Raw genomic sequence first — 24,203 nt, forward strand, 5'->3', positions numbered from 1 at the left:
TCACAGCAGCTCAAGGAAACCTGCCTGTCTCTGTAGACTCCACCTCTGGGGACAGGGCACAGATAAATAACAACAACAAAAAAGCAGCAGAACCTCTGCAGACGCAAACGACTCTGTCTGACAGCTTTGAAGAGAGCAGTGGATCTCCCAACACGGAGGTTGAGATCTGAGAAGGGACAGACTGCCTGCTCAAGTGGGTCCCTGACCCCTGAGCAGCCTAACTGGGAGACATCCCCCACTAGGGGCAGTCTGACACCCCACACCTCACAGGGTGGAGTACACCCCTGAGAGGAAGCTTCCAAAGTAAGAATCAGACAGGTACACTCACTGTTCAGCAATATTCTATCTTCTGCAACCTCTGCTGCTGATACCCAGGCAAACAGGGTCTGGAGTGGACCTCAAGCAATCTCCAACTGATCTACAGCTGAGGGTCCTGACTGTTAGAAGGAAAACTATCAAACAGGAAGGACACCTATACCAAAACCCCATCAGTACGTCACCATCATCAAAGACCAGAGGCAGATAAAACCACAAAGATGGGGAAAAAGCAGGGCAGAAAAGCTGGAAATTCAAAAAATAAGAGTGCATCTCCCCCTGCAAAGGAGTGCAGCCCATCACCAGCAATGGATCAAAGCTGGACGGAGAATGACTTTGACGAGATGAGAGAAGAAGGCTTCAGTCCATCAAACTTCTCAGAGCTAAAGGAGGAATTATGTACCCAGCGCAAAGAAACTAAAAATCTTGCAAAAAGAGTGGAAGAATTGACAGCTAGAATAATTAATGCAGAGAAGGTCATAAACGAAATGACAGAGATGAAAACCATGACACGAGAAATACGTGACAAATGCACAAGCTTCAGTAACCGACTCGATCAACTGGAAGAAAGAGTATCAGCGATTGAAGATCAAATGAATGAAATGAAGCGAGAAGAGAAACCAAAAGAAAAAAGAAGAAAAAGAAATGAACAAAGCCTGCAAGAAGTATGGGATTACGTAAAAAGACCAAATCTACGTCTGATTGGGGTGCCTGAAAGTGAGGGGGAAAATGGAACCAAATTGGAAAACACTCTTCAGGAAATCATCCAGGAGAACTTCCCCAACCTAGTAGGGCAGGCCAACATTCAAATTCAGGAAATACAGAGAACGCCACAAAGATACTCCTCCATAAGAGCAACTCCAAGACACATAATTGCCAGATTCACCAAAGTTGAAATGAAGGAAAAAATCTTAAGGTCAGCCAGAGAGAAAGGTCGGGTTACCCACAAAGGGAAGCCCATCAGACTAACAGCAGATCTCTCGGCAGAAACTCTACAAGCCAGAAGAGAGTGGGGGCCAATATTCAACGTTCTTAAAGAAAAGAATTTTAAACCCAGAATTTCATATCCAGCCAAACTAAGTTTCATAAGTGAAGGAGAAATAAAATCCTTTACAGATAAGCAAATGCTTAGAGATTTTGTCACCACCAGGCCTGCCTTACAAGAGACCCTGAAGGAAGCCCTAAACATGGAAAGGAACAACCGGTACCAGCCATCGCAAAAACATGCCAAAATGTAAAGACCATTAAGGCTAGGAAGAAACTGCATCAACTAACGAGCAAAATAACCAGTTAATATCATAATGGCAGGATCAAGTTCACACATAACAATATTAACCTTAAATGTTAATGGACTAAATGCTCCAATTAAAAGACACAGACTGGCAAACTGGATAAAGAGTCAAGACCCATCAGTCTGCTGTATTCAGGAGACCCATCTCACATGCAGAGACATACATAGGCTCAAAATAAAGGGATGGAGGAAGATCTACCAAGCAAATGGAGAACAAAAAAAAGCAGGGGTTGCAATCCTAGTCTCTGATAAAACAGACTTTAAACCATCAAAGATCAAGAGAGACAAAGAAGGCCATTACATAATGGTAAAGGGATCAATTCAACAGCAAGAGCTAACTATCCTAAATATATATGCACCCAATACAGGAGCACCCAGATTCATAAAGCAAGTCCTTAGAGACTTACAAAGAGACTTAGACTCCCATACAATAATAATGGGAGACTTCAACACTCAACTGTCAACATTAGATCAACGAGACAGAAAGTTAACAAGGATATCCAGGAATTGAACTCATCTCTGCACCAAGCAGACCTAATAGACATCTGTAGAACTCTCCACCCCAAAGCAACAGAATATACATTCTTCTCAGCATCACATCGTACTTATTCCAAAATTGACCACATAATTGGAAGTAAAGCACTCCTCAGCAAATGTAAAAGAATAGAAATTATAACAAACTGTCTCTCAGACCACAGTGCAATCAAACTAGAACTCAGGACTAAGAAACTCAATCAAAACCGCTCAACTACATGGAAACTGAACAACCTGCTCCTGAATGACTACTGGGTACATAACGAAATGAAAGCAGAAATAAAGATGTTCTTTGAAAGCAATGAGAACAAAGATACAACATACCAGAATCTCTGGGACACATTTAAAGCAGTGTGTAGAGGGAAATTTATAGCACTAAATGCCCACAAGAGAAAGCAGGAAAGATCTAAAATGGACACTGTAACATCACAATTAAAAGAACTAGAGAGGCAAGAGCAAACACATTCCAAAGCTAGCAGAAGGCAAGAAATAACTAAGATCAGAGCAGAACTGAAGGAGATAGAGACACAAAAAACCCTCCAAAAAATCAATGAATCCAGGAGTTGGTTTTTTGAAAAGATCAACAAAATTGACAGACCGCTAGCAAGACTAATAAAGAAGAAAAGAGAGAGGAATCAAATAGATGCAATAAAAAATGATAAAGGGGATATCACCACTGACCCCACAGAAATACAAACTACCATCAGAGAATACTATAAACACCTCTACTCAAATCAACTAGAAAATCTAGAAGAAATGGGTAATTTCCTGGACACTTACATTGTTCCAAGACTAAACCAGGAAGAAGTTGAATCCCTGAATAGACCAATAGCAGGCTCTGAAATTGAGGCAATAATTAATAGCCTACCCACCAAAAAAAGTCCAGAACCAGATGGATACACAGCTGAATTCTACCAGAGGTACAAGGAGGAGCTGGTACCATTCCTTCTGAAACTATTCCAATCAATAGAAAAAGATGGAATCCTCCCTAACTCATTTTATGAGGCCAACATCATCCTGATACCGAAGCCTGGCAGAGACACAACAAAAAAAGAGAATTTTAGACCAATATCCCTGATGAACATCAGTGCAAAAATCCTCAATAAAATACTGGCAAACCGGATTCAGGAGCACATCAAAAAGCTTATCCACCATGATCAAGTGGGCTTCATCCCTGGGATGCAAAGCTGGTTCAACATTCGCAAATCAATAAACGTAATCCAGCATATAAACAGAACCAAAGACAAGAACCACATGATTATCTCAATAGATGCAGAAAAGTCTTTTGACAAAATTCAACAGCCCTTCATGCTAAAAACGCTCAATAAATTCGGTATTGATGGAATGTACCTCAAAATAATAAGAGCTATTTATGACAAACCCACAGCTAATATCATACTGAATGGGCAAAAACTGGAAAAATTCCCTTTGAAAACTGGCACAAGACAGGGATGCCCTCTCTCACCACTCCTATTCAACATAGTGTTGGAAGTTCTGGCTAGGGCAATCAGGCAAGAGAAAGAAATCAAGGGTATTCAGTTAGGAAAAGAAGAAGTCAAATTGTCCCTGTTTGCAGATGACATGATTGTATATTTAGAAAACCCCATTGTCTCAGCCCAAAGTCTCCTGAAGCTGATAAGCAACTTCAGCAAAGTCTCAGGATACAAAATTAATGTGCAAAAATCACAAGCATTCTTATACACCAGTAACAGACAAACAGAGAGCCAAATCATGAATGAACTTCCATTCACAATTGCTTCAAAGAAAATAAAATACCTAGGAATCCAACTTACAAGGGATGCAAAGGACCTCTTCAAGGAGAACTACAAACCAGTGCTCAGTGAAATAAAAGAGGACACAAATAAATGGAAGAACATACCATGCTCATGGATAGGAAGAATCAATATTGTGAAAATGGCCATACTGCCCAAGGTTATTTATAGATTCAATGCCATCCCCATCAAGCTACCAATGAGTTTCTTCACAGAATTGGAAAAAACTGCTTTAAAGCTCATATGGAACCAAAAAAGAGCCTGCATTGCCAAGACAATCCTAAGTCAAAAGGACAAAGCTGGAGGCGTCACGCTACCTGACTTCAAACTATACTACAAGGCTACTGTAACCAAAACAGCATGGTACTGGTACCAAAACAGAGATATAGACCAATGGAACAGAACAGAGTCCTCAGAAATAATACCACACATCTACAGCCATCTGATCTTTGACAAACCTGAGAGAAACAAGAAATGGGGAAAGGATTCCCTATTTAATAAATGGTGCTGGGAAAATTGGCTAGCCATAAGTAGAAAGCTGAAACTGGATCCCTTCCTTACTCCTTATACGAAGATTAATTCATGGATTAGAGACTTAAATGTTAGACCTAATACCATAAAAACCCTAGAAGAAAATCTAGGTAGTACCATTCAGGACATAGGCATGGGCAAAGACTTCATGTCTAAAACACCAAAAGCAACGGCAGCAAAAGCTAAAATTGACAAATGGGATCTAATTAAACTAAAGAGCTTCTGCACAGCAAAAGAAACTACCATCAGAGTGAATAGGCAACCTACAGAATGGGAGAAAATTTTTGCAATCTACTCATCTGACAAAGGGCTAATATCCAGAATCTACAAAGAACTCAAACAAATATACAAGAAAAAAACAAACAACCCCATCAAAAAGTGGGCAAAGGATATGAACAGACATTTCTCAAAAGAAGACATTCATACAGCCAACAGACACATGAAAAAATGCTCATCATCACTCGCCATCAGAGAAATGCAAATCAAAACCACAGTGAGATACCATCTCACACCAGTTAGAATGGCAATCATTAAAAAGTCAGGAAACAACAGGTGTTGGAGAGGCTGTGGAGAAATAGGAATACTTTTTCACTGTTGGTGGGATTGTAAACTAGTTCAACCACTATGCAAAACAGTATGGCAATTCTTCAAGGATCTAGAACTAGATGTACCATATGACCCAGCCATCCCACTACTGTGTATATACCCAAAGGATTATAAATTATTCTACTACAAAGACACATGCACACGTATGTTTATTGCGGCACTATTCACAATAGCAAAGACTTGGAGTCAACCCAATCCAGTCCATCAGTGACAGACTGGATTAAGAAAATGTGGCACATATACACCATGGAATACTATGCAGCCATAAAAAAGGATGAGTTTGCGTCCTTTGTAGGGACATGGATGCAGCTGGAAACCATCATTCTTAGCAAACTATCACAAGAAGAGAAAACCAAACACCGCATGTTCTCACTCATAGGTGGGAACTGAACAATGAGATCACTTGGACTCGGGAAGGGGAACATCACACACTGGGGCCTATCATGAGGGGGGGGGAGGGGGGAGGGATTGCATTGGGAGTTATACATGATATAAATGATGAATTGATGGGTGCTGACGAGTTGATGGGTGCAGCACACCAACATGGCACAAGTATACATATGTAACAAACCTGCATGTTATGCACATGTACCCTAGAACTTAAAGTATAATAAAAAAATAAATAAACAAATAAACCACAATACAAATACATAATGAGTGTAATAGAATAATAGCTCAAAGATGTATATGTCCTAATTTTCTGAACTTGTGAATATGTTATATTACATGGCAAAGGGAAATAAAGATTTCAGATGAAATTGAGGAAAAAAAAATGCCTTCAAAAGTCATTTTGTCTGTGTCTAGCTCCCAGCAATACCACTTACTAGTTCTATAGTTATATTATTTTACCTTTCTGTGCTTCAGTAAAATTGGAATGTTATTAGTAAGGATTACATTAGTTAATGACGTTTAAAGCAGTAAAAGCAGAACTTGGCTCAAACTAAGTGCTTGTTACACTTAGTGTTGTTATATTACAACAAAGGAAGGAAAGATGTGTTTAGGTACATACAATATATGAAAATGCTTTTCAGAACTTCTTTTCTAAAGAAATCATTGTATCATCCGAATCCAGGAAAATTCAAGAGAGGCTAATCTAAAGCCTTTTTGCATACTACCTGTGAGATCTTGTACCACTGGTTCACCCTTATCTCTAAGCATCCTTAATCTCCACCGCTCCCTGCCCCTCCCCCACAATTCCTTCCCTGCATCTTTTGGAATGATTCTTGTCCCCATCCACCCATTATCTTGATAAACAGCTTTGTTCTCCTGTCTCCTGTAGCGTCTTTCTTTTTTTTAATCCTTTGTTTTAGAGTTGTAAACTGCTTACATATTATATGCTCATTTCTTCTATTTTATCCTTACTATCCTTTGTTTTCTTTCTTTAAACCCCTGCATTCTAGTTTTCTTCTTCACAAATCTTTTTCAGTGACCTTGTAATTATCATCATTCATTATTTCCTTTGCATCACGAAGTTCTTTTGGTCTCCCGTTGGCATGTCCCTCATCAGTTTTCTCTGCTCTCAGTTTGATTTAGGTTCTCAGCCTCTCACACCTGGAATATTACATCACCTTCCTATTTGGGCTCCATTTCACTTTGTTACCCCCACAAATTCATTCTGCATTAATTTGTTCAATCAATCAAAACCTGTTATTGAGTTGTGACAGGTGCTGTACTAAGTGCTCAGCATATAAAATGATTTCAATGGATCTCATGCCTAGAAGAGCAGGCAAGTCAGCGGAAGGGACAGAAAGACATCTCATAGGACTGCAGCGTGGTTGTTCTGAGCATTAACAGAGCGTTATGCAGAGTGTATTGAGAATGCAGAAGTAGGGTTGGGAAAGTTGAGAGAGCTGCTTTGAATCTGTTTCACATGTGGCACTGTCATTTGAACTGCCATTTAAAGGAGGGAAAGGATTTGCCAAGCGAGAGAAGGGTCAAAAGAAAATGTTGGGAAAACACAGAGGTGACTCCCTTAGGCTTACCTTTGTTAACAGCAGCAATCACACATTAGTAGATAATATATTATACAATCAAGCACTGACATACTTATCTCCTTAAAATCAGGGAAACTTTCTACTTGACATCCCCAGTGCATAGTTCCATGCCTAAAATGCAGGTTAGACCCTCAATAAATGTTTGTTGGATGACTAAATGCATGAATGTGTACATTATAGAATTGACAAATTCTTTCTGCTGTGACTGGAATTTGGGGTATATTTGGAGGAATGGTAAAAATGAGACCTCCTAAACTTCAACACAATAATTTCTTTTCCCTGTTCAGGAACCTTCACTGACTCCCCTTTGTAAAGGTTCTTAACTTGTACATGACTGATAGTTTGGACCAGATCACCTTTGTTATGTTGGGGAAATCCTGTGTATCATGGGATGCTTAGAAACACCCCTGCCTCTACCTACTAGATGTCAGTAACAGCCCCCAATTGTAATAACTAAAAATGTCTTCAGGCATTGCTAAATGTCCCCTGGGAGGAATAAAATCATCCTCAATTGAGAACCACTGAGTATGATCCTCCAAATTATAAATGAATAGTTTTCCAAATACTTTTAAAAAGCTAATCCAGTTCTAGGAACGAATGTAGAACTTGAAAAATATTTAACTGAATTGAAAATATTTGTAAAACTTAGTTAATAAAGCAAGAATAAAATATTTTATTCTAATTTCTGTTCAGAATATTATATGACATAAGAATAGTTTCCTATTTTTTCAAAGAAGCATTTAAAATGAATAAAGCAAATATACCAAAACAATATGTTATGTCAATTAATATTAATTTTGAAAATGTTTTGTTAAAATTTTTACAGACACAGTCAAGGAGAGAATGAAAAAAGGACCATTGCGTCTGTATCTGCTGATGGCATAAACATAACACTAAGTAATCCACTAAATTACACACACTTAGGAATTACGGTCACACTCCCTGATGGAACTCTGTTTGAAGCAAGAGCAGAAGTTGGAATTCTTACAAGAAATATTTTAATAAGAGGATCTGATAATGTTGAGTGGAATAACAAAATTCCAGCATGTCCTGATGGATTTGACACAGGTAATTTTAGCAGCTCTCGTGGTTGGTATAATCATGCCACATATTTTTAAAATTTAATTGGTATATGTTGAAATACATTATTTCAATGTATTTCATTGTAAATATCATTAAATATAATTTAATGGTATTAATCTTATTATAAGATACCTTTAAATATCTTGTAAATATAATTGAATGTGGAAATTTGGAAATGCTGATAGTATTTGTAACATGAAGATAGAAGATATTTGAATATATTGAAGAAAAGTGGTTAATGCTGACACTATAATGGGAGAAATAAGTGCACTTGGTTTCTGTTGATAAATTCTCTTCCTATACTTATGATTCATTATTATGTTTAGATTAGACCTTGATGATTAGTTTTACATATTGCCAGCAAGAAACTGCATTATTTAGATTTACTCAGAAAATATGGAGAACTATATTTGATAGTGATACAAAGATTCCGTTTAGCAAATCTTTGATTCATTAGGACTTTTTCAAATTTCCAGAATTTGCAGTTTATCAGAACAGTGTGAGAGTAGATTTACTGTAGAAAGATACTTTAATTCCTAGACTGATGATGGATAGACAGACAAATGGAGAGATGGAATGATGGGGGGGGGGGCGGAAATATGTAGATATATAGATCTGAGCCAGTGGGGGTAGGCTAAGTCAGAGTTTTTCAAAGTCAGCACTGTTGGTATTTTGGCCCAGATAATTCTTTGCTGTGGGGCACCGTCCTGTGCATCACAGAATGTTTAACAGCACACTTGGCATCTACCAACTAAATTCTAGTAGCCTCCTCTAACAACTGTGACACCCAAAAGCATTTGCAGACTTTGCAAAAATGTTCCCTGGGGGCAAAATTGGCCTCAGTTAAGAACCACTGGACTAGGTTATGCTCTATTTATCAACAAGCCCAAAATGTCAGTGATTTAAAATATAAAAGTCTATTTCTCAGCCGGGCACGGTGGCTCACGCCTGTAATCCCAGCACTTTGGGAGGCCGAGGTGGGCGGATCACGAGGTCAGGAGATCGTGACCATCCTGGCTAACACAGTGAAACCCCGTCTCTACTAAAAAATACAAAAAATTAGCCGAGTGTGGCAGCGGGCGCCTGTAGTCCCAGCTACTCGGGGAGGCTGAGGCAGGAGAATGGCGTGAACCCGGGAGGCGGAGCTTGCGGTGAGCCGAGATCGCACCACTGCACTCCAGCCTGGGCGACAGAGAGAGATTCCATCTCAAAAAAAAGAAAAAAAAAAGTATATTTCTCATTCATACTACATGTGTCCCATATGGGTCAACAGGTGGGCTCTTCTCATTATAATTGCCTTGGGATCCAGGCTTATGAAGGATCTATCTCAGCATGGGCTTCTGCGATCTCTGAGGCAGGAGACGAGATTGCTGAAGAGTAAAGCACTAGCAACTAATTGCTTTGGTCTCAAAGTGATAGGTGTTTCTTATACTCAAGGGTCATTGGTCAGAACTGATTCCATGGCTATGTCTAACTTGAAGAGAGTGAGTTAGTGCAAACCCCTTATACCCAGAAATAGAAGGGAAATGGATATTGGTGAATTTTAATGATGTTTATCACAGCTCTCATATCTATAGCAGGAAGCATAATGCATCTTACAAGTTCTCTTTTAAAAATTTTAAGTAATCATTGATATCATTACGATACTATAAGTAGTTGAATAATAACTGATGCAGCTTGAATAATAGCCTTTTCTTCAAAAGGAAGTATAAGACAAAGCTCATGGGATTTGATGTCAAGTGAGCCACGTTCTCATTCCAGTTCATCTACATCAAGTCTCACAATGTACATGAAACCCAGTTTCATCCTGTTTAAATTAAGAACACTTTCTGTTCTATTTACTATGGTTGTAACAGTAAGTGACATAATGCATATTCTCATGTTCTACAAATGTAAAATTGCATTGATTATGTTAATCCTCAAATCTTGGGGAAGGCTTCAGAAATAATAAAACTGAATCCCATTATCAATATTCCCTTAATCATTCAAATATTTGTTTAGTATCTTCTCTGAAAAATACTGTGTAAGTACTTTAGGGAATACAAAGTTGAAGAAGACAAGGTACTTACCTATCTTGCTATTTGAAAGAGGAAATGATGTGAATACGAATAACTATGTTCTAGGATGAGGTTGAGATTATAAGTGAATCAAATGATACAATTACTTATAAGAAATTCAAATTGAGGATTCAAATCCTCAATATAGGAGGATTCTGACATGTTTTTTAATGATGCTTTAAAAACTGTTTTAAAGGAGAATTTGCTACACAGACCTGTCTCCAAGGAAAGTTTGGAGAAGAAATAGGAAGTGACCAATTTGGAGGCTGTATTATGTTTCATGCTCCTGTACCTGGTGCTAACATGGTAACTGGGAGAATAGAATATGTAGAGGTGAGAGGCATTATTACTAAATCACAGTGGTTTTCTCAAGGTTATCCATACGAGAAATATGTATTGAGCTCCTGCTGTTTGTCAATGCTACTTAGAATCTGATTGATAGGGGAGACAGATACATAAGTAAACAATTTTAATATACCCATTTGATCATACCAAAATTTTGTTTCTCAAATTTTCTCACACCCTAAATCAAATTCATCAGCAATTCTGTCTTCTCTACCCACAAAATGCTGTATCCAGAATCCAGTCTCTTTCCATACCTCCACCTGACTCTGAGCCTGAGCCACTATCTCCTCCCACCTGGACTGCTGTGATTTTCTCCTACCTGGTCTTCCTGCTCCCACCTTGCTCTAATGGAGTCTCCACACTTCAGTCAAAGTAAAATTTTAAAACCATAAATCATATCTTGTTACACCCCTCTTCAAAATCCTTCAGTGGCTTCATAGTATACGTAAATCAACAGGTCTAAGTCCATCCCATAGGAACCATGTGATCTGACCCAGAGATGCCCTCTGATTTATCTTCTACGACCCTATGCCTTGCTTGTGCCATGCTAGTAATAGAGGACTCCTTATGTGATCATGTCAAGCACATTCCTATCTCAGGTCCTTCATCCTTGCTTTTCATTATTTATTTATCTATTTATTTATTTTTGAGATGGAGTCTCACTCTGTTGCCAGGCTGGAGTGCAGTGGCATGATCTTGGCTCACTGCAACCTCCACCTCCCGGGTTCAAGGGATTCTCCTGCCTCAGCCTCCTAAGTAGCTGGGACTACAGGTGTGTACCACCACACCCAGCTAATTTTTGTAGTTTTAGTAGAGACAGGGTTTCACCATGTTGGCCAGAATGGTCTCGATCTCCTGACCTTGTGATCTGCCTGCCTCAGCCTCCCAAAGTGCTGGAATTACAGGCATGAGCCACCACGCCCAGCCTGTACTTGCTTTTCATTCTGCTTGGAATCCTCCTCCACCAAATACTTGCATGGCTTATACCTCTATTTCAGTCAGATCTTTTGACGAGTGTAATCACTCCAGAGAGGACTTTCCTCACCACTTTTACTTAAAATTGCCACCCAAATTCCTCCCAAATTCCTATTTACTTTATTTATACATAACTCCTAACAGGATATCTATTTTTATTTATTTTCAATCTCTTCCTCTAGAACATAAGCTCTATTATTTTACAGATGTTGTCTTTATGGTTCTCTGCTGATTCCCTGGAACAATGCATGGCATATAGTAGATTCTCAGTTGATTATAAATTAAACAAATACTTAAATATGCATATTATTGCTATGACATTAGAAACTCCTGTGTATCTTATTTATATCCAGGCTGTATAATCAGGGTTTGGCATAGTTCTTATCATGTATTCAGTAGAAGGAAGGAAGGGAGGGAGGAAGGGATAATAAAATCCATAAATCCGTTAAACGGGGCACACCGCGACTGCATTGATGGTGACATAGTCAGCACCTCCATTTTGTAAACTTCCCTCCTCCTGAGATATGTTACATGTGACATCTGAGATATGGACTAAGTAAGATTGCTAGGTTGATCTGAATATCGAATATTAATAATGGTTAATTTTTACTTTTAGATGGACAACAAAAATAGTGGACCTAATGTTTTATTTCGTTACCCCATGAGATTATATGACACACCTGTGCATGCTCATATGCATGCATGCACGTACACACGCACACAGACACACTGGTATCCTCTGTATTAAATTATTAAATCATAGACCATTTGAAAGAATGCACAGCCCGGTGATTAAGAACACCAGCTCTAGAGTTAGACCAACTTGGGTTTAAATGGAACTTCGTAATCATAAACAAGATACTCAGCCTTTCTAAACTTCCATTTATTAATCTGTAAAATGAAGTCAACGGTAAGTGCCTACTTTAGGGGATTATGGCAAAGACTAGGATCATGCATGCAAAGGAGCACAACATCTGGCACACATAAAACATTCAAGAAATGTTTCTTATTATTACATAAGAAGCAAAGTAAAGTAAAAGAGAAAAAGAAGTCTTTCAAGATGTTTTATTTTCTGAAACACAGAAGTTTACTAATATACCAAGGTAAAAAGCAGAAGAGTTAAAGATGGCTTTTTACGTTCTTTCATTCATTTTGTAGTAAGTGTGGTCTGTTATACATTGTAAAAAACATGGTGGGTTGGGGGTTCAATGACATTTTCAAATAATAAACATGAAAACTTTGGAAGAAATAAATGTATTAATAATAACATAAAATTTGAGATTTTTTTTTGAAACAAGAAAATACAAGCTCAACATCTGAGCTATTACTAAATAACTGTGATTTCTGGGCTTAACAGGTATTCCATGCTGGCCAGGCTTTCCGGTTGGGGCGATATCCAATACATTGGCACCTGCTTGGAGATTTACAGTTTAAATCTTACGTAAGAGGCTGTGCAATTCACCAGGCCTATAACAGAGCTGTTACTATCCATAACACACACCATCTTCTGGTTGAGAGGAATATTATATATGATATTAAGGGAGGAGCATTTTTTATAGAAGACGGTATTGAACATGGCAATATCCTCCAGTATAACTTGGCAGTATTTGTACAGCAAAGTACCAGTCTACTGAATGATGATGTGACCCCGGCTGCATTTTGGGTCACCAACCCAAACAATACCATACAACACAATGCTGTTGCTGGCGGCACTCACTTTGGCTTTTGGTACCGGATGAACAACCACCCTGATGGGCCATCCTATGACAGAAACATTTGTCAAAAAAGAGTTCCCCTTGGCAAATTTTTTAACAATACCGTCCATTCTCAAGGTTGGTTTGGAATGTGGATCTTTGAGGAATATTTCCCCATGCAAACGGGATCTTGTACGTCTACAGTGCCTGTGCCTGCAATATTTAACTCACTTACTACTTGGAATTGTCAAAAAGGAGCTGAGTGGGTCAATGGAGGTGCCCTTCAGTTCCATAACTTTGTGATGGTGAATAACTATGAGGCTGGAATCGAGACTAAGAGGATCCTGGCTCCTTATGTTGGAGGGTGGGGAGAAACCAATGGAGCAGTGATTAAAAATGCCAAAATAGTTGGCCATCTTGATGAACTGGGAATGGGGTCTGCATTTTGCACAACAAAAGGCCTGGTTCTCCCATTTAGTGAAGGCTTGACTATATCTTCTGTGCACTTTATGAACTTTGACCGTCCCAAATGTGTAGCTTTGGGAGTGACATCCATCTCTGGAGTTTGTAATGACAGATGTGGGGGTTGGAGTGCAAAGTTTGTTGACATCCAGTATTTTCACACACCAAACAAGGCCGGCTTTCGCTGGGAACATGAAATGGTATTGATTGATGTTGATGGCTCACTTACAGGTAATGTTACTTTTTAATTCGTGATAAAAATCCATTGGAAATACGTTAGCACAGAGTTAAATTGTTAAAGCAGACTTAGGTGCATTACAGATCTTACCTAATACCAAACTTCACTAATAATTTAAATGACAGAGGCAAGCACCAGGCACAGATGAGACATTCTTTAATGGAAGAGCACCGAGCTGTCAGAGGCAGCCTCCAAATATGTCCTTTTTCTCCTGCATTGGCACATTGATTTTAAATTAACAGAAAATTTGGGGCAATATGCATGGAAATATTGATCACAAAAGGAAACCATTTCACTTTTAGAATGCCTCCATTTTATACTCAGTTAAATTGCACAGAAAAGAAACTGCTTACATCACTACACTAATTCTCCAGCCAGTCATGCTCCAGAAACATATAAATTGCAGGCTTATTTACAAAAGCAATGTAGACAGACTGGATCTATCCTTGTGAAAATACTTTTTTTTTTTGAGACGGAGTCTCGCTCTGCCGCCCAGGCTGGAGTGCAGTGGCCAGATCTCAGCTCACTGCAAACTCCGCCTCCCGGTTCACGCCATTCTCCTGCCTCAGCCTCCCAAGTAGCTGGGACTAACAGGCGCCCGCCACCTCGCCCGGCTAATTTTTTTGTATTTTTTAGTAGAGACAGGGTTTCACCGTGTTAGCCAGGATGGTCTCGATCTCCTGACCTCGTGATCCGCCCGTCTCGGCCTCCCAAAGTGCTGGGATTACAGGCTTGAGCCACCGCGCCCGGAGTGAAAATACTTTTAAGAGAAGAAACAAGTCACAAACCTGCTGTGAACCCTTTTCTTCCAATCTAAATCCTAAATTTTTAATTTATTCAAAGAATACCAAAAGAGAACAAAATTCCACATACATTGTAGGTTAAATTTTTTTCAGCATTTCAAGTTCAGAGTAGGTCACATTTTTAATATTTCATAAATATTCATGATTTCTAGAATTTAGCATTTTTACAAATTGTAAATGATAAAAATCTGTCTAAATAAGACAGCAAGGCTATGTGCCTCATACTCTGAGTCAATCGACAGGTAAACCTATAGATAGTAATGATTTACTTTTGAAAGACTCTGAAGGATGAAAGAAGATTCATCTCAAAATTCAAATGCAAAACTTAAGTTTTCATCCACAGTCGTTAATTGTGACTTTAAAGAAGGAGAATGTTTGGATGCCTTTAGTATATAAAGCTTTGTGTAATGTTTATTGATTTACTTAATTCAGTTTAGGTTTTGAACATTTATTGGTAGTCTACCAGTTTCGAGTAAAGGCTTTAAACACCTGGATTTCAATCCTCCGTGTCCTTGAATAGGCTACTCATCCCAATTCCCCTTTCCAACTTTAACTCTCATGGGTGCTTCACACCCTGTGTTTCAGCTAAATCCACAATAACACTCCTAACCAAAGAGGCACTGCAATGCTTCTGTATGAGATCCTCTTGCTCCATCCAAACAAACAAACAAAAAATTACCCAGACCTTTAGATTGTATTAGTGGTACTATGGGTCACAATTCTGTATATTGTAGACCTTTTTTATGTTTCTTAATGTGAAATAAAAAACATTTTGTTTGTTTGTTTCCCAGGGCACAAAGGACATACCGTCATTCCACACAGCTCATTGCTAGACCCTTCTCATTGTACTCAGGAAGCTGAGTGGAGCATTGGGTTCCCTGGATCAGTCTGTGATGCTTCAGTCAGCTTTCACCGTTTAGCGTTCAACCAGCCTTCTCCAGTATCTCTGCTTGAAAAGGATGTGGTTCTTTCAGACTCTTTCGGTAAGTGTAATATATTAGTTTAAACAACTAATTTAAATATATCTTCCTAAACTTTTGTCATCATCTTCTTGCATTGTTACTTGGTTGTTCAAACACTGCAGAAAGTATACTATTTATATTAGAGTCCAAGCAGGAAACAAATAATACTCTCAAAGTAGGTGTTTGAGAAGCATTTTATAAATGCAGAGGCTAGCACAGTATTCTGCTTATCAAGAAACCTCCAGACAATATTATGATAGAGAGAAGGAATGTTGGCATAGCCCTTGGAGCAAGTAAAAATGTAGCAGTGTTTCTGCCACTCAAGACAGATGTTTTTGATTGTCCTTGCTGATTGAGATGGGATGGGGGAGCATTTTCTAGGTTAATAGCTGCCTACCAGGTGCCAGGGATTGTGGATTTACTGATTTGTTCCAGTAAAGGTACAGTACCTGTAACACCAGATATGCTTGACATCATTACCTGACTATGTTGCATTAATTTACTGTCATTGTTCATAATCCATCTGGCATTTGCACCAGCCAAACAAGCAAGCTAACTAAATAGGGATGTGGTGAAAATCCTGACTCTCACATTTCTTAATTCTTCAATCATGGCACTAATCTCTGCATTTCCCCACTACCCCCACCCCACCAGCAACTCGAGGATTTAAACTTGCTTCTATTTAATTAAGGGGGTGGTTCCTACCATCTTTGCCACCCCTAGAGTATAGAGTATCCACATAGTTCCTACTACTATATTTGACCCTGCTCCATTAGTTGGGGAACCAGTTTGGGAATTCTTCCAGTTACTAACTGTGTCTAGTGTCACTCTACCTGACCTAACCCACCCTGACTGGCTCAGATCTATATCTCTATCTCTTTATCATTCCATCCATCATCTCTCTAGAAATTATTAGTTAAAATATCTATTTATAATTAATCCACTCTCACAATATACACTGTTCTGAGGGACTGTAGATTCTGAAAAATGGAAAAAGCATTGATGAATCAAAGATTTGCTGAACAAAATCTTAATATCATCGTCAAATTTTTTTTTGCATTTTCTGGGTAAATCTAAATGATGCAATTTCTTGACAGCAATATGGAAAACTGTAATCATCAAGGTGTAAACACATAATAAGGAATCATAAGTATAGAAAAAGAGTTTGATAACAGAATCCAAGTGCACTTATTTTTCTCTTATAGTGTCAATATTTACCATTTCCCATCAATATTGCAAATACTTTCATGTTACTTTAAAATGCTATCAATATTGTTGATTTTTCCCATTTAATGATATTTACAAAGTAGAGACTTGCCATTTAAAAATTTTAAACCATGTATCTCAATATAAACCAATTAAGATTTGAAAATGTTTAGCATAATTATACCAGCCACATGATAGCTGCTAAAATTACTTATGTCAAACCCATCAGGACATGCTAGAATTTCGTTATTACACTCCATGTTGTCAGCTTCTCTTATTAAGACATTTCTTAGAAGAATTTCAACTTCTGTCCTCATTTCAAATGAATCCAGTCTTTTAGATTTTATATATGATTCAGGAAGGTGGGTATTTCTGAATTTATGACATAATAGCTTTCTTGTCAAGTCTCTCTGTGCCCTTTAAGAATTAAGATTTTTTATTTAGTTACTAAACTGAATACCTAGAGGGTAAGATCTACAAACTTATCTTTCTGACACCACAAGACTCATCACAGAACACTGTAAATACTAAGTACTCGGCAAGTGTTGCATTAAATGGAATTAGTTGCAATACTCAGACCAGATTGCAAATACTCAAACCAGATTTTATATATCTGTTTCCACTGTACATTGTGGAACTGGAGAAATAACCATAACATATACCCATGACCCTACTGGACTCACTGTGAGACTAAGTGAAGACTCATCCATCACTTGCCCTTGATAAGCCCCTACTCTGGCTGGTGGGCCATGTTAGCATGTTAGCATTGGTGACTTCGAGGATTATTAGCATCAGTTTAGAGCTAGGATCTAGTAATATGGAAGGTCTGGTTATTTTTCTTTCCTTAGTATAATTGGTCACAGATATCTTTCACTCAGTGGTGAGGCTTTTGGTCTGTGAATTGGCTTGGATCTAGAAAATAGGTCAGAAGCAGTGAATTTCTACCTAGGTAATTTGAGTTAGACTTCTGCCATCTATGACCTCTATTAGTTTTCTTCCTATATGCATACCAAATATCACCTTAATGTGCTACTCTCTATTTAATCTTTGGAATCTCAAGATCAATCAATCAATTATCACAGATTCCTGCAGGTCAGAACACTCTGATCAATCCTCTGCCCAGTGACTATGGTGCTAATTAAATCCACCTTTATATCTAATGGTTAAGCACTGACTCCTGCCACTTTTAGATTCTGTTATTCCTACTGGGATCAAAAAACACAATCCCATGGCAGCATCCCCTACCAGCACTTCTGGCATTGAGAGAACAGCTACAATAGAACTCTTCAAAGGGCTAGTAAGGGGAAAATGCTATTGCCATTGCTGGCCCTGAAAAGATGAAGGGAAGGAGCAGTTACATGGACCCAGAAACAGAGCTGTATGAAGAAGGCTGCCTGAAAGAAGCTGTGCCCCTTGGTTGAGAGATACAAGAGCCCACCAAGATCCCCCTACATTCCCTAAGGGTAAGAGTCAAGGCAATAAATACCTCTCTTTCACCTTTCTCCTTCCCTCTCTTCTTTTTGCTGTGTTTCCTACTGTCCAAACCCAACTAGAAGCCAGAAGGCAAAGGAGCAGGTTAGAAAAGGGTGAAAAGTGAATCTACAGGAGAAAACATAAGTGTGCAGCGCCACTTCCATCATTCATTATGATGATATAAATTATTACATTTAATTTTAAAACTTTTTTCTAGTTTTTTCCCCCTGTGAATTAAAAGGATCATGTACCTGCTATCTGAGTAATAGCTATACCCACTGTCACAGTGCCTTAATAATATAAACCCAGAAACCATTGCTTTTCTTCTGATAAATAGATGTCCAGAATGGAATGATGTTACTTAAACTTTTAAAGTCTGTGGTACAATAAAATATTTTAAACAAAATATCTATGAATGTTTCTTCCAAATAAAGCTGAAATAAAAGGTAACCAAAACATCAAGAGCAAATGAAGTTATTTTATCTAATGAACTGATGTTTTAGTATTTCCCATTGCTGTATCATAGAGTAGTTTCTTATTTAATCATCCTTTTACATACTTTATGGCATACCTGTGAGTAAACTGAACATTAGCATTTTATTAAAACATGATTTAAGATACACTTTTACAGAAACGCAGAGATGTGCAAACTTCCTAAGTAAATTATTTTAAATATACAACATAATAAAGTATATATTCCTTTATTAATTTTTAAGCACTAACATTCAAATATCTAAGCTTTCAAATCTCTAAGCTTTCTTTTTATGGTCATTTTTAGTGGTGGTGAGGATTTTAGAAAGGAGCTTTTGTTTGCTTATTTGTTCATATTCTGGTTTTTTGATTCAGGAAATCTGGTTATTTCTGAATTTATAAGATTATAGCTTTCTTGTCAAGTTTCTCTGCACCCTTTGGTCTATTCCCTTCAAGAATTAAGATTTTTTATTTAGTTACTAAATGGTGACTACCTAGAAGTCAAGATCTACAAACTTATCTTTCTGACACCACAAGGCTCAACACAGAACATTGCAAATAGTAACTACTCAGCAAGTGTTGAATTAAATGGAATTAGTTGCAATACTCAGACCAGATTGCAAATAAGAGAAAACACTATGCCAGGCATTTTACTTCTGTATGTGAAAAAAAAAAATCAACTGTATAGTAAAGTACACTTGGCTACTTTGGTCTCCATTAAAGTCAAATAAAATTATTTACTTCTAAAATTTAAAAACAGAAAAAGATAACTTGTCCTGATTGTATACGTATGCTAAGTGAAACAAAAGTTTAAAAGTATACTAGGTTAGTGGGAAGTAAGGGGTTGCTATAACTTTATATATGTCCTTATATATCTTTATCAAAGCATCTCATGCATTATGGTGTATCTTCATGTAAATATATGTATGAAGTTATACCAGATGGCAAATTAACTTGAGACGCTAACTCTTAATGAGCCTATTTTTAGAAAATATCAACTTCAAAGAGTTTATATTTCAGTCCAAGACACTTAAAACAGACATACTTGAAACGAGTGCAGCTTAAAAAATTAGGAAAAACGCAACTTACAAAAATGGAAATTTGTTTCACTTAAAAACTGAATTATTAAGAAATGTCAGGTTAAAATGCAATACCAAGCATCAGAAAACTTCACTGGAGGCTGGGTGCGGTGGCTCATGCCTGTAATACTAGCACTTTGGGAGGCCAAGGTGGGCAGATTACTTGAGGTTAGGAGTTTGAAACTAGCCTGGCCAACATGGTGAAACCCTGTCTCTACTAAAAATACCAGAAAAATTAGCCAGGTGTGGTGGCGCATGCCTATAATCCCAGCTACTCGGGAGACTGAGGCAGGAGAATTGCTTGAATCCAGGAGGTGGAGGTTGCAGTGAGCCGAGATCATACCACTGGACTCTAGCCTGGGTGACAGATCAAGACTCCATCTCAAGAAAAAAAAAAAAGAAAGAAAACATCAGTGGAATTTAGTTCTGCAAATCCAAGAGCAAATTCTAGAGTTTTTGGATGATTTTAATCAGCTCTTCTATGTTAACCATTCACAACAGACTTTCTCAAAACTCAATAGCTTAAGCCTACAATCGTTTATTCTTAGGTGTCCAGAGGCTAGGTTGATTGATCTAGGCTGGGCTCTGCTGGGAGGCTCTGCTTCAGTATGAGACTTTGCTTCTCGCCAAGAGCTGAGCTCAGGTAACTCCACATGTACTCGTTCCAGGTGTCAGGCAAAGGGAGAGCAGTTTACCTGGGGGAGGCTTTTCTCTTTGTGAAGATAGAGGCTCAAGAAGTCAAGTCTCACTGAGCAAGCACTTTTCAAGCATTTGCTAGTGTCGGTTCCACTAATGTCCCATTGGCCAAGATCAACAAAGCAGGGAAGTCTACTTTGCCCTCAAGGAGAAGAGAGGAGTGGATATTTGCTGAACAATAATCCAATAATTATGACTAATCCAACTATAGTCATAGTTCTTTTCATACTTTTCAGGATTTTTTGTTAGTGAAAGTCTTTGGTTCCTCTGCTCGTGAATCTTTTAAAACTAATACTAACTCATAAAGCATAGAAATTCATGAATTTGTTCTCTCACAACATTGGAATTTTGTTTGGCTTTACTTTGAAAAGTAAATGAATGACAGATTATTTTATAATCTTGCTTCTAGCTTCTTCCTCCTAAATTTTTAAAATAAGAGGTTGTTAATTTAATATACAATCCAACCTGAGATGAAAAGTAAAGGAAGGGGGAGAAAAATAGGGGCAATTAATGAAAGAACTTTCCTTTATATTGTAAGAGAACTTTTCAAATCTTCTATTAAAGTTATCAGGCACTCTCTTGTGACTAAAGCATTACTAAATTATACAGTTTTTCCCATAACAGGTAGTTCAGGTTCAAAGTTCTCATTCCTAAAATGTATATATCTTCATCAATGTTAAGTTATAAGTCTAGTTGTAGCCTTGTTCTTTAAGAACTCTAAATCAAAACTCCATTAAACTCAAACAAAACTATTTACTACTAAAAATTAATATGTGTTGTACAGATTTTAATGAGCTCAACAGATATAGGAAACTAATAAAGAATCAGAGCTTATGTTTTTATATATTCTACATCAAGGATTCTGAATAAGTTCTTAAGGAATAAAAATGAAATTATGTTTAGATCAATGATCTTTAAATAATTATATTAATATATTTAGGCACTTTCATTTTAGCAGTTGTAATTTCACAATGTTTCAAGTGTATCTCTCCCTAAGGAATAGAGGCTCCATCTCAATTCAAAATTCTAAGTTTGAAAGCATTTTACTTTCCAGTTGAATGTAATATTAATCATTTCAGTTCTTCAGTTAAATGAAGACATTTAGAATATAAGTAATGAAATGCCATATTAATCTTTTTAAAGACTTTCATAGACTAAACCAATATTTGCTAAACCAACTAAACTAAACCAACATTTGCACTTGTTTATAAAAGGAGGAGTTTATTAGAGGTAGAGATTACTATTATTTGCTTGTTCTATGTTCTCCTATAGGCACAAGCATTATTCCATTTCAGAAGAAACGACTGACTCATATGTCTGGATGGATGGCTCTGATTCCAAATGCAAAACACATTAACTGGTATTTTAAAGGTGTGGATCACATAACCAACATTTCATATACATCAACATTCTATGGATTTAAGGTAAAAATATTTATCTTCTAATGATTATAATTGCATATTACCCAAACACAGCCTACATCCTCATAATTACTCACACACATTGTCAGGCCAGAGGGACCTTTTATCACAAATTGACCTGTTGAAATCCTGCACATTCTTCACGAACCATTCTGAATCTAAGAAGTAAGCCAAAAAAAAAAAAAAATTCATTTGAGAATCAGAAGTAAGCAATCTTTCTGCCACATTGCTGTAGTACTAAGCTTATTCCCCTGTCATTATTAGCATGATAATAACCTACCTTTACTGAGTGTTTATGATATCTCAGGGATCAGCAGTTAAGAACTTTATTTTTTATGTCATGAAATAGATCAACCATACCTGAGGTCAAGAGTTCGAGACCAGCCTGACCAACATGGTGAAACCTTGTCTCTATTAAAAATACAAAAAAAAAAAAAAAAAAAAAAAAATAGCCAGGTGTGGTGGTGGGCACCTGTAGTCCCAGCTACTTGGGGAGACTGGGGCAGGAGAACTGCTTGAACCCAGGAGGCAGAGGTTTCAGTAAACCAAGATCACCCCACTGTACTCCAGCCTGGGCAATAGAGGGAGACTCCATCTCAAAAAAAAAAAAAAAAAAAAAAAAAAGCCACTACCTAACTCTATCTAAATCTAACATTCTGTGAATATTTACTTTCTAATTTATATATTAAAAAATGGTAGATAAAGTGGAAGCCCTCTGTATTTTTTACTCTCATCTCATTTCCCATTCTCCACCTCTAATGGTAGCCAGTATCCTGAATTGGATGTTTTCCATCTTATACATGTTCTTCCACTTATACTACACATTTGTGCAGCTTTTTAAAAAATATTTTTAAACATTATAGAAATAAAATATTGTCTACAATTTTATCTGTCAATTTTTTAAATAAAATATTTTCTAAATGTATGCATACATACACACATATCACATATATATGTGTGTATGCATATATATACACTATACATGTGTATACTTAATGTATATGTGTGTATATATACACACACACACAGGAGAGAGAGAGAGAGATCCTTTTGTTGCCTTAGTGACAGAACTAGCATTATTGTCATAGACATGTAAAATGTTAATAAACAAAATAGAAATTCAAGACAAAAAACAAACTAAAGCCAAAACTTTTAAATCTTAATATAGGGGCTAACTATATGTCATTAAAATTAATGTGTTATATGAAGAATATTAACATACAAGCCACATTTTTCTACAAACTTTTATAGGAAGAAGACTATGTAATTATATCACATAACTTCACTCAAAATCCTGATATGTTTAATATTATTGATATGAGGAATGGTTCCTCAAATCCATTGAATTGGAATACTAGCAAGAATGGAGACTGGCACCTTGAAGCAAACACTAGTACTCTATATTACTTGGGTATGTGTCATTAGGCAGAAGAGATATTTTATCTGATGCTTTGTCTAAAGGATGAGAAAAATTGCTTAATAAACAAATGTGTTGTACAGTGCTTAATATATACAGGATTCAATAAATGTTTGCTGAATGGAAAAACTGGAGAAAATAATTATTCTTGAAAAGGATTTGAGTCGAATTAAGAACTTTCATTTTATGTTGAAGGTGGCACCAGCACGCTTACACATTGACAGTTTTATTTCATGGACTTAGAATGAATACAATGGAAGCTGGTATATATTTTGTTTCCATTTTTATTATTTAATTATTTGGAAAATTAAAATATGTAAGAATAAATTTTAATTAAATTCTAAAGCATTCATTTTTATCAAAATATTTGACTATGTATGTCTTTATAATATGTACATCGTCAGAATTTCTCCACATCTCTTCCATACATATGAATTATAATTCAAGTTACTACTTTAAGAACATTTTCCAAAATACCATAATTTTGTTTACATTCAAGTACTTTGGTCACTATGTTCATTTCACCCATTTTTACTTTTTACTTCACTTTCAGTGTCAGGAAGAAACGACCTTCATCAGAGTCAGCCCATTTCTGGGAACCTGGACCCTGATGTGAAAGACGTTGTTATTAATTTCCAAGCTTACTGTTGTATTCTCCAGGATTGCTTTCCTGTACATCCCCCATCAAGAAAACCAATTCCCAAGAAGCGACCAGCCACATATAAGTATATAGGCCTTTTGTAGTTGATACCCTCCAATATCTCTTAACATAATCCTT

The 24,203-nt window shown here is 37.2% G+C and overlaps 1 protein-coding gene across 1 annotated transcript in view; it reads left to right on the forward strand.

Annotated features, from left to right (window-relative positions):
• The window catches only part of PKHD1L1 (PKHD1 like 1), a 167,869-nt gene that overhangs the window by 93,295 nt on the left and 50,371 nt on the right, over positions 1-24,203 (forward strand). The window contains 7 exon segments of the mRNA XM_010363096.2: positions 7,870-8,111; positions 10,380-10,516; positions 12,861-13,890; positions 15,492-15,683; positions 21,860-22,011; positions 23,260-23,419; positions 23,979-24,150. Coding sequence (XP_010361398.2) covers positions 7,870-8,111; positions 10,380-10,516; positions 12,861-13,890; positions 15,492-15,683; positions 21,860-22,011; positions 23,260-23,419; positions 23,979-24,150 — 2,085 coding nt within the window.

This window comes from Rhinopithecus roxellana, chromosome 9 (genome assembly GCF_007565055.1).
Source record: "Rhinopithecus roxellana isolate Shanxi Qingling chromosome 9, ASM756505v1, whole genome shotgun sequence".
In the NCBI taxonomy this organism is placed as follows: Eukaryota; Metazoa; Chordata; class Mammalia; order Primates; family Cercopithecidae; genus Rhinopithecus; species Rhinopithecus roxellana.